Genomic DNA, 12,419 nt, shown 5'->3' with positions numbered 1-12,419 from the left:
TATAAACAAAAGCCCAAGCCCCAGGTTGGGACCTGAACAAGAGCTTAGTTGACTGGGTTGGGAGGTGGGGGGGGGAGTGGGGGGAGGTGGAGAGGAACACAAGGAATGCCAACCACCTCTCCCTATGTTAGGTCAGTGAACAGCTCAGAGAGCCTGAGAAAGCAGTGCTGTAAGGGGTAGACTCCTTGTCTCCCTCAAGCTTGTGATCTCATCACTCAACTTCATAAATGGAAACATTATAGCAAAGTATTAAATATTCTTATTTCGGTCACCTGTAGAAATGGTGAAGAGAGTGAAGAGTGATATGTCATTAGAGCCTGATTTTGGTAAGGCATAACCACTGTACTTAGACCTCTGAAAAATCTCTTAAAACCATGAAGTGTTTTTCATTTTAAAAAATGAGAATCTACTTACTCAGATAGGAAATCTGCATGATAGTAGTAATCTGAAAGTTTATCCAGGAAAGAACGAGGTTCCAAAATAAATGTAGGCAGAACCACCCTGGACAGGTCCATGCCAGGACGGACTTGTTTCAGCAGTGTCCAGATAAGGCTTTTGTTTTCTTCAGACACAGTTTCTGTTTGAGAAGCCTCACCTGCCTTTAGCAATTAACAAAAAATACTGAAATATCATACTTCAGACATATCAGATATGTAGATAAGACAGCTGATGTTGAAATCTGAATATGCTATAGAACTATTTCAAGCATTCTTAATATGAGTGGAAATAACTCATAAGGTAGTAAGTCTATAGCTATAAAACTTAGGTAAAAAGAGGAGTTAACAGACATCAAAGTGAAGGATATATACAAAGAATTCATTACAAAAAACATTACATGCTATTATTTTATACTAAACTTACTTCTATGCACTAACAATAGCAAGAAAGTTATAAACTCATGTATCCTTGCAATTTACATTGTACCTAGCAATGACATCAAGCAGTACTATCCTATTTCAAAAACAAACCTGAAGAATCAGTACTCGTGTGAGTATACATATTTGTTATAAATTCTGATACATTTCATAGGTATGTGATTTTACAAACAAAACAGGTATCATTCAAATATTTTCTTTCAGAAAAATAAGCAATAGGTCAAAGAAATGTCTTCAATTTCACTTGGAAATTCCCAAGAATTAGAAAATCAAAATCTCTGAAAATCACACTTTTACCTCTCCAAGTTCTTCATGGCTCTGTTCAGTGTAGGTAGTCTCCTTTAAAGGCTCAATGGGCTCAGGTTCGATATAAGAGTCATCTTGCCTTTCTGATGTATCTGTGTCACTTTCTTCACTTTTCCCCAGCACCTCATTATCAGACTCATCATGCTCTTGATCATTTTCTTTATCGGATTTATCAGAATACATATCTTGGTCCTTAAAATGCTGTCGTTCAATTTCACTGTCATTTAACCTTGAGGGAAAGATTAGGAGGAAGAATAAAGGAGATTAAGAATATTTAATTTATAAATCAGAATCATATGTAACATTTATTGAGACTTTAAGTGTCAGGCACTGTTCTGTGATTTATACAGTTTTACTCAGTTAACCCTGTAAATAATACTATTATTCTCACTTTACAGATTAGTAAATAAAGGCACAGAGAAATTAAATAAAAACCTGGCAAATATTAAAAGAGGACACTCTGAGTTCTTTGCCTCTTTACCACTTAGGGATAAGAGCTTCCAAAAGCAAAATTTTAGACTTTCCCCTGTTAGATTTTCTTCTTAGTTTTATAAATATCATCACTTGAATCAACCTCGCTATTGCTTCTGGTCCAAAGAAAAACTTCAAGATGATCATATTCTCAAGTGAGCTCAAATGAATTATGATTTTTCCCCTGTAAAGGTCTCTCCAAAGTCACTCAACGTAAGTGAAAATATAAAAGTAATCCTCTCTCTTTAATACTTGACTAATAGGCTTAATCTTGAGAAAAAAGTTCAAGAAGAATTGCTAATGGAAATTTATGGAAATAAACCTATAGCCTAAAATGGATTAGGTTGCTATACCCCAATCCTATTCTTACTTACAGTGATTAGGGTTAATAATTTGTACAAAAAGGAATTAAAAAAAAAAAACAAACCTCACTTCCAGAATAAAAAAAAAATGTAAAAATTTTGTCCCCAAAATATTTGTTTGGATTTTAACCAAAGATCTTTTTTAAGGTTTTATTTATTAGACAGAGAGAGAGTGAGTGGGGGCAGGGGCAGAGGGAGAGAGAGAGAATCTCAAGCTGACTCTGTTCTGAGCACAGAGCCAGACGTAGGGCTGGATCCCACAACCCTGAGATCACCACCTGAGCCGAAATCAAGAGTTGCAAGATTAATCGACTGAGCCACCCAGGCTTTCCTAACCAAAGAATTTCTAATAGAAATTCATTTTTATAGTACTTATTTTCTTTCTTTCCCTTTATAATCATGTATTTTAAAAAGGTAGTCTCAAATCTGTCCCTGTTTTCTTACCATCAACTCTCTCCTTAACCTCTTATGATCTGGTTTTCACTCCCCTGAATCCACTGAATCTGTTCCCTTAAAGGTCACTAATGATGGCTTAGTTGACAAATCCTTGTCTACTCTTCACCTTCTGTGATTGCTCTGCGATTATGATGATTATTTTCCTTGAAACTCAGTGCTCAGGTTGCATGTGACTATGGTTTGACTCTTGGAGCTCTCTGATCCCTCTTACTTCCTTCCATCCTTAAGATATTTTAATCTTCCTTGGCCTTCTTATTTTCTCTATCCTTTCTCTCCTTTGGCAAGCTTGCCAATTTCAAGCCTTCACCATCATTTCTATTTGATTTTCAAACCCATGCATGCATAAATAAGCTTCAGGCCCATGCTTTTAAATGCTTGGCTGATATCGTCTATATGTCCTGGGACCAATGCATCCTCAACATGTCCAATATTTAATAAATCATCATCTCCCAACATGGTCCTTTTTTTTATATTTTACCATCACCTTACCAGTCACTCAGGCTTAAAACTTGTAATCTTTAACTTCACCCACTCCCTGTCCCTTACATCCAAGCAGACTATACATCTCAAAGGTAGGCCTCTGTTCCCCTCATCTCTGCATCATCAGCTCTTAGCTCATGTTCTGTCACATAGGCAAATGAACACATTGCTATGTTGATTCTACCTTTGTAAAAATATGTAAAAAAAAAATCAGGAATGATTCCCTAGCTGAATGTTATCTTTCCATCCTCTAAATTCTCCTGGTCCTGTATTAAACTAAAGCATCCCTCCCCTTTGGTTGTTTATGTCAGTCTTATCTTCCTATTATTTATAGTTGCCTGGCATTTTATAGGTTTCAAACAAAACAAGACAAAATGTCTCTTCAGGATCACAGAGCTAGTAAACTGTTGTACTGGATTCAAATTTAGGATCGTATCTGATCTCCCTACTTATAATGCAGTGAATAATACAGAAAAGTATGTATAATGTCTTATACAGAAAAGAGGCTCAAAAAACTTAAATGAATAAATATGTGAAGCAGATGAAGTTTTAAGATTCCAAAATAATAGCACTTAAAAATTGCCTGGGATTTGGTAAAAACAATGGACTATTTACAGCTGAAGAGCTTCGAGGGAAGAATCTTGGGAAGAGGCCCCAACAAACATTCATTCCTAACTTTCAGGAAAGTAACCTCAATGCTGATGGGAATAAGTAGTTTCAGAGCAGAAGTTGAGTATTAGGACAAGGGAGGATAAGGGAAATCTTATATTTTTCCTACAAAAAAACAAGTGATGTGAACCTCAAACAAAGTATTTGTTAGTTTCCCTAGGGAAATATTTTTTTACTATTAACAACAATGAATATCTCAGAAGATAAAACCACAAACAGGATACAGTTCCAACTTGAAACACAATAGGAGAATTCCACAAATACCAGGTAGAATAAGCACCATTACCAAAAAAATTAAAAAGTGTTATAGAACAGCAACAGAAGAACAGATTACATCTTACTGTCATGAAGCAGGAAAGGCTTTGCATTTTATGTAATATTTGGGATTGGTCTTAAAGAACAGGAGTATAACAGGAGAAAAGAGCAAGGAGGACTAGGAAACACTTTTAATGGAGGGAACACCATGTACAAAGACAAGGTATATATTTGGGAAAGAACAATTAATTCACATTAGCTGAAACCAAGGAAATAACTTTCTATACCTTATAACAGCAACTAAACAGATCTCAAACCAGGCCTGAGGCCATATAATGGGAAGAAAACAGCCAAGTTCAATTTTAGATACATTACAAAAGATTCTAGGCCCACCAACTAACCTAGTCAACAACATAGTCCCTTATAAAAATAAGTGACAATAACTACTCACTGGAAGTTGTCACCACTGTGGAGATTGTTAGCACGTAATAAGCCATACAAAGTCACATGTGTGCTCTCTGATGAAATGCTCAGGTCATGTTCCTTTCCTTCCCTGATCATTGTACGTTTAAGAAGACTAGAACATTTCAAAGCCAACTCCAAAGCATCCATCCAGCACCTTCCTAGAAGAACACAGATTCGTTAAGTAGTGTAGTTCAAGAAACTATAAAAACCAGGAGCCATCTTAATTTAACACCGTTAACCTTTAAGCATACTATTATTTCTTTGAGAAACATAAACTGGCAAAGTTAATTTGAATATAAAATCTTGCAAGGATCTTAATGCAATTTTTCAGTTTAGCAAGTGCTTTTTACAGACAAAGCATCTAGAAACCACTGGTAAATGAACAGCATATGGGATGAATTAGAAAGTACACCTAATCTAAAATTAATGTACTTTATTTTTAAAATCTTAGAACAGTAACAGGTAGTATGATTTGCAACTACCAAAGAAAGTACATAAAATATACTGAAGACATTATGTTTCTACTATAAACAAACTTATCAAAATGATGTTTTGTTGTTGATAAAAGGTCTATCCCCAGGTTTACCATCCATTCTACTTATATGTATGAAAATTTCTGAGTCATGGAAATGCCTGTACAATATTGTCATGAACTGCCATATTAGCAGAAACACTAATATTTTAAATTAAAATTTAGAACTGTATTAGCAAAACAAAACGAAAAAAACCCGTTAGTTGCTCTTAAAAATATATATATATGTTTCAATATCTGCTGGAAATATCACTCAAGTAAAACACTTTCATAATGTAAGCTTGTGCCTATGGTATTTTAATTTTAAAAATAATCATCAGGTAAAAGTAAACTGAAAGGTTACAAGATTCGCTAGGCTAAGCTAAATTATAAAACATAAAAGTGAGGAAGGAATCCATTATCAATTATTAAGGTTTTAAAGTTAGCTTTGCTTTCACAAAATAAGTTTTGCTCTCTCCATATTGCTTCAAGAATTAAATATTAAGTTACTAGGTATAACAAAGTTTGTACTTGAATCTCTTACATAAAAAAAACTCAAAACAGTGTATATGTGTTATGTTAATTTAAAAAATATTTATTTGACAGAGAGAGTACAAGTACGGGGAGTGACAGGCAGAAGGAGAGGGAGAAGCAGGCTCCCCACCGAGCAGGGAGCCTGATGCGGGGCTCAATCCCAGGACCCTGAGATCATGACCTGAGCCGAAGGCAGACGCTCAACCAACTGAGCCACCCAGGCGCCCCTAAATGTTTGTTTTTTTTTTTAAAGATTTATTTATTTGACAGAGCTCGTGTACAAGAGCAGGAAGGAGGGGCAAAGGGGAAAAAGACTCCCTGCTGAGTGGGGAGCCTGACATGGGGCTTGATCTCCCAGTCAAGCTGAAACAAATAGTTGGACGCTCAACCAACTGAGCCACCCAGACACCCCATAAATATTAATTTTTATAATAAAATACAAATAGCATATTAAATGTATCTCTAAAATTATAAAACTTAATGAGTTACCACAAAGAACACTAACCAAGTCAAAAGGTGTTAATATGTCAATGGAGGATGAAGAAGAAAACAAGGCTGCCAATTTGTCACTTGACTTCACAATGCTTTCTTCCTACCAGATTTCCCTGTTTGTCTACAAAGTTAATGACATTTTACTATCAAAAGCAATTTATGATTACAATACCTCTGCTGTAAATACCATACTAAAGAGATTTTCTCCAAAGGAAAATAAATACACAGTGGCATATAAAATAAATCCTTAAAAATGAGGACCAAAATCAAATCCATCAACAATCTATATTTACCATCTGACTCTGAAGTAGCTCGGATGATCAGATAACTGCTAGGTAAGGGCTGAGTTATAGATCCAACTGCTTCACCTTTTGGACCCTTAAAATAAAATAAAATAAATAAAATAAAATAAGTGGTATACAGTAGGTATCATGAAATCTCAACTTCATATTGTCCATTATTACCCGTAAAAATCTAAGTTAGGCATGGGTTATAGTCTAAAAGCAAACAACCTTTAACCTCATGCTTCTTAAGAAAGCAGATGGTAAGTATTAAGAAAAGTTTTCCTCTTCCAACAAATATACCCCCTTACCAGAAAACTGAACTTATAGCTATCATTAGTTAATTATCTCTACTTATTGTTCACATAGTAAAGAGAAACCTGCAATTTATTATAGTAGACCAAATTTTAATTTAATAGAGAAATTTCCATCCCACAGATACTACTAAGATAAATAACATTAAATTTCTAGAGACCTAAAAAAAAAAGCTGGAAATATAGTTATAATTTACAAGAAAAAGAAAAATGAATTTTGACTAGGTCTAGGGAAAAATCTCTATTTTACAACCATTGATATAATTGTTATAAAATACTAGTTATAAAATACCAATGAAAAAAGCTAATTTTATTCTTCCAGAAAGAAAGAGGAATTCTTCAGATGAACCCAGTTCTTCCCTGGAAAGAAAATCTGAGGATAGAACTAACAGTATAATTTTAATAGACAAAGCGTAATTTTAAGTTGTAAGATCAGAGAATAAAATGAATTTGAGAAGCATAAACATAAAGAAAATATAGATTCAAAATGAAAAGGAAGAAAAAGTCAATATAATTTTAACAAATCCTGTAGTATCACTTGGGTATTTTCAAATAGCTTATGGGCCAACTCCTAGAACCACCATCTAGTCAGACTGCTTGGGTTTCGAGCTTGATTCCACGCTAGAAAAATTACTTAAGTAACCACTTTAGGCCTCAATCTCTTTATCTGGGTAATAGGGAAAATTACAACCTCCTTAAAGGTATGAGAATTTTTAAAAGGGGTCCACATAAAGTGCTCAAGAGTCCCGGATACAAAGTAAGAACTGATAAGTATTACTTTTACCTTATCATAGATAATGACTTTAAAGCTGTTTAAACAATGTCTTAAGCATATTTTGCTTGTGGAGAATGTTCTGATGATCATCTAATTGGACAAATTTCCTTCCCTCCCAACAATATTGAGAATTCAATAAATTTGACATTAAAAATCTTTTTTAATAATTTAAAAATTCATTATAATTCTTTCAATTCCTAAGAGTAGTAGTAAAGAATAAATACTATACATAAAGGGTTCTGAAAGTTGTTTGTTTTTTCACTTGAGAATCACATGATATATAATTAACAGAGGTTCTCTGGGTTAAATTCTTTCCCTATAGGAAGTACCTAATCCCAGAATGGAACTAATTCTCTAATCCTAAATTTAGTTCTGCTATGACTATAGGCTACTGAAATAAAGGTTAAAAGTTCAGGTGTTTTATAGGTGTATATATGTATATTGCCTAATTAAGCAATACCAAAAAGTATTTAAAAGCTGAAGTTACTTTTAACCCTAAGCCTCAATTAGGTGGCTTCCCTTAAAGAAGAACCTCTAAACCCTTTATTCATGTATAACTGACCTTCTTAGAAACTAAAACAATGATTGCTTTGTAAAAATTTAAACTAAATCCATTTATTCCATTAGTGTGTAGTGCATGCTGAGCAAGGAGTCCGATGTGGGGCTCCATCCCAGGACCCTGGGATAATGACCTGAGCCAAAGGCAGATGCTTAGCCAACTGAGCCACCCAGGTGCCCTGAATTCCTATTTTCCTGATTAAGTTTCTGCTTTTACACACAGGAGTGACCACAGTAATACTTTTTAGTTTTAAAACAGAGCTCTATCTTCAAAGAAAGCTGAACCTCAAGAGTACAAGAGTACATAGGACTGCTTCTAGTCACATATTTACATCACTACAGGAAAGACCACACAAATAAATGGCAGCTCTGTTCTAGGGGATCTTATAATTTTGATAGAAACAAAAACACTATAAATATGATACAATATTACAAAGCAAAGTTAGTAATTGCAATAAAAAAAACAGTACAAACTTAATCGCCACAGAGAGTACATTATAAAGTATGATGAAAGTTTGGGAAACATTTTCTGCAAAAATTTTTAAGACAGATCTTAAAGCTAAACAAAGCCTTTTGGTACACAGTTCGACGTGGGTAGAAACAAAAACAGGAATAATGCACTTGAAAAGAGAAGCAAATTTAGAAGTCCTGGCAGAGGTCAGAAATCATTAGATTAACTGATTTATCTCCATTCTGAAACTCACAGATTGTCATCTTTATCTTTTACCTACATAACAAGTGCTTACTTACCTTCACTGCCCAAATAGACTGCTCCAAAGGATGAAAAAGTTTGAAACAAAAGCCATCCTTTTTTGATGGACGTTCAATGATTTCACAGGCATTCAGAAGGACTGTTCCTACCCACTGACCATTTTTTTGGGTTTTATAAATCAGTAGCACCCCGGGTTTCAAAACACACCACAACTTGGTCCAGCTCTTTAGAGTACCACGAATCTACAGAAAGATAAGTTTATTTAGGAAATAAAGCTCTTTTTCTCTTTTTGCTCCACAATATAAAAACTCAGTAACGGCAAATAGGATGTTTTAATCTAAAATTTCCATAAAATATACACTTTAGATTCAGATTTTTTTTTAAGCTACTAGATGGTAAAAACGGCACACGAAGCTAAAAATAGCATGGCTCCTGCCTCCGAGAAACTTAAAGTCTGGCCAGAGATGAGGTCAACAGTTTCAAAATAATGCGCCAAGTAGAATGGTCTTCCTAACCCTCCAGGCCAGCTCAGGACCCATTAAAATATACCTTCCTAGTCCAAGATTCTCCCCTTCTTAGCAACTATCATAATTTTGTTTGTGGGAGTATAAGAAAATTCCACCTTTTTAAAAGATTTTTATTTATTTGTCACAGAGAGAGAGAGAGAGAGAGAGAGAGAGAGAGAGAGCACAAGCAGGGGGAGCTGCAGGCAAAGGGGAGAAGCAGGCTCCCCGCTGAGCCCAAGGCAGCCAACTTAACCAACTGAGCCACCCAGGCAGCCCAAGATTATTCCACCTTTTAAGATTGTTTCCCCCCTACCACTACATCAACAGTGATGAAATCACTGCTAGTACAAACACCAGGCATTCCCTAAATATTCACTGAGTGGTAGAAAAGAGGGAAGAACTCTCTTCCAACCCCTAAAATTACCTTCTCTAAATTACTTTGTTCTTAGTAATTACATAAAGTGTGCCATTTAAGTTCTTGGGGGAATTTTAAAACACAGTTACCTGACTCTCTCTCTCTCTAATCTCAAAACGTTCCTCATCCCAGGATTTAATGTTATGGTAATAACAAGTCTATAACTGTTTTTTCCTATCAATTTCTATTTCTGTCATCCATTAAAAATGTTTCTACGCAAGTCACTGAATTCACAATACTGAAAAGAATGCTAATATATTTAGAATAAAAACTAGGAATTATCCTTTTATTTACTGTAAAACATCTGCTCTCTCAAAGCACTTTTATGAATTATGAAATAAATATAGGACTCCCTAACCCCTGAAATAGGCATACCACAGTAACTGTAAATAAGAAAAAATTAGTAAGGGGGAGTTTGGAGCCAGGAATGAAGAGAAAATCTTTGAGAAAAATATGTGTTTATGTAAAAGAAATGGAAAGACAAGAAAAGCAAAAGGAAGAGTTATCCTAAGATAACATTCTGGATCTGGGACATATGATAATAGAACATGGATAGCAAATATCAGAATGAAGGTATGATTTAGAAAAGTCAGCCAGGGGATGTGTTGGGGACTTTTAGGGGATAAGCTGCAGGAATCCAATGTCAGAAGACAAGAGGAAGAAGTTTAGCTCTGAAAAACCCAAGTGAGACGTGGAGCTTAACGACAGTCAAAGTAAGTTGAACGTGTTTCTAGCACAACACTGAAGAAGACCCTAGTACTACCTGAACAAGGAAACTATCATTAGGCTCCCGTTTTAGTGAGGGAATTTCCACAAAAGATCTCCTAAGGATTTTACATTGGAGGTTGTACCAACTTTTTGGGAGTGGAAAACTTTCAGGGCTGGGGTGGTTTTTAGATTAATGTCAGGTACTAAAATTTCCTGGGAGTCAAGAGTCTCAACAAGATCATTCTTAAACTTAGCATTAGTCTGAAAGATTCCAACTAAATAACCTTCAGATAAGAATGAGAAAGAGGATAGTGGGGGATGATAAAAAAAAGGAAATGAAAGATAGTGGAAATAACCAGAGGCCAAAATAAGGTATGGAAACAGCAATATGCATGTTTTTCTGAAAATTAATCCTTTCCAAATAACTTTTATATTAATTTTGCTTAATATCTTCTCAATAATGCATACAAGTCTACAATACTAAATGATAGTTTGAACAGCAAAATATTTCTTTAGACTATATAATGTCACACAAACCAAAAAGCCTTTTAAAAAGAACTGCTATCCATATTTGATGTTATTTCAAGACAGACAATGTTAAAAGTTTCCTTCTCCCCATTAAGGCTGGAACATAGAACCTCTGGGATACAATTAATAGGTTGCCAGTGAAAAACAATCATCCCAGGAGTTGTTTTTGTCTTGAAGGCTTTAGGTGCACTCTGGGCTTTCCTATTCCAGTAGGTAAACATCCAGCAATCTGAATTCAAGCTTCAATACAAACTGACCTTCAACCAATCAGCCATAACAATAACAGAAGGATCTGTGATTGTACTGAGTAACTCCTTTGTGGCTCTTTTCTTTTCTTCTCGGTAATTTTTCTTTTGCACCTATTTTACAAAAATAGTAGAAAAATTAAAAATTCATTAGAAATGGGCAATTTCTTTCTAAAATTTTAGGTCTATAACATGTAGAGTATAAGATTCTAAACGTCTTTTAGAATTCTAGCATTTTAGGATAAAAGAACTTTTTTTTAAAGAGCTGGTAGGAATTTTTAGAGGTTAGAATCTAGTTTTTCTGATCACTAGTTCTCTGTATCTTTTTGAAGAATTTTACCTTTTTTTAATTACACAATACTACATGTATCCAATCTCATTGTAAGAATTTCAAACAACACAAATAAAGCTAAAAGCTTTATTAGACCCTATCCTATTCCCAATCCCCAGAAATGACCACTATTAACACTTTCGGAAAACACTATCCTTTCAGGCTTTTTCTATGTATACAACCTATAGAAATACATAGCTTTTGAGGCTTTGTTTTTTAAACATTTTTTTAAAAAAGGTTCTCCCATTGAATATTTTTGGGAGCATTTCCGTGCCTACCTCATTCATTTAATTGCTACATAAGCTTCGTAGTATGAATAAAACATGGAGGTTTACTGGACACATTCTGCATACCAGTTACTGTTCTAAGGTTTACTGGACACATTCTGCATACCAGTTACTGTTCTAAGGTTTACTGGACACATTCTGCATACCAGTTACTGTTCTAAGGTTTACTGGACACATTCTGCATACTAGTTACTGTTCTAAGCACTTTACAAGTACTATCTCATTATCTTCACATTAACCCCAGAAAGTAAGACAATCATTATCCTTATTTTACAGATGAGAAAACTGAAGGACAAAGAGTAACTTGCCCAGGATCACACAGCTAGTAAGTCATGGAGGCACGATTCATCAAAGGCAGACTGGCTCTAAAAGACATGCTCTTAACCACTACGCTATTACTGCTTCTGTAATTTTTCTTAAGTTCTCTTACTGATGGAAATCCACTCTGTTATCAGTTTTTTCATATTGCAGACAATGCTGCATTTGTTTGCAACTGGCAATTTTGCTCTTTCCTGATGCTAAGATATTATCATAAAATGGTATTGATTCATTCAAAATATCAAAGTTTTATCTTCATAAGTTACCTCTGAGATAATCTGGGAAGGCTGCAGTGGATTAATATAATCTTATTATTACTTTGTTGTTATTAAATGGATGGAAGAGTGGTGATAAACTATCAGTGATACATTTCTTTTAGCTATAAAACCTTCCTGTTTTACACTTAATGACAAAAAGACTATATACACCTAACAAAATTTAAATAATTCTACAGTCAAAAAACTTCAGACTTTTGGTCTTGACTAATATGCATATCTGAGTAACAGTAGATTTAATATGGGATTGCAAATGCAAATGCATACAGGATCAGATATAAGAAAAAAAG

The 12,419-nt window shown here is 34.6% G+C and overlaps 1 protein-coding gene across 9 annotated transcripts in view; it reads right to left on the bottom strand.

Moving 5' to 3' along the window:
- OSBPL8 (oxysterol binding protein like 8) overlaps positions 1 to 12,419 on the bottom strand; it is a 159,176-nt gene that overhangs the window by 26,213 nt on the left and 120,544 nt on the right. For all 9 annotated transcript variants that reach the window (XM_025882779.2, XM_025882780.2, XM_073900621.1 and 6 more), the window contains 6 exons: positions 10,931 to 11,032; positions 8,555 to 8,758; positions 6,170 to 6,254; positions 4,326 to 4,497; positions 1,173 to 1,410; positions 415 to 599 (listed from right to left, as the gene is read on the bottom strand). In XM_025882779.2, the coding sequence (XP_025738564.1) occupies positions 415 to 599; positions 1,173 to 1,410; positions 4,326 to 4,497; positions 6,170 to 6,254; positions 8,555 to 8,758; positions 10,931 to 11,032 (986 nt within the window). The remainder of the gene's footprint in view (positions 1 to 414; positions 600 to 1,172; positions 1,411 to 4,325; positions 4,498 to 6,169; positions 6,255 to 8,554; positions 8,759 to 10,930; positions 11,033 to 12,419) is intronic.

The sequence above is a fragment of the Callorhinus ursinus genome, unplaced genomic scaffold, assembly GCF_003265705.2.
Source record: "Callorhinus ursinus isolate GAN/ISIS: 27379988/994484 unplaced genomic scaffold, GSC_fseal_2.0 scaffold14, whole genome shotgun sequence".
Classification (NCBI taxonomy): domain Eukaryota; kingdom Metazoa; phylum Chordata; class Mammalia; order Carnivora; family Otariidae; genus Callorhinus; species Callorhinus ursinus.
The sequence above is the reverse complement of the archived record's forward strand: the minus strand, read 5'-3'. Positions and strand labels throughout refer to the sequence as shown.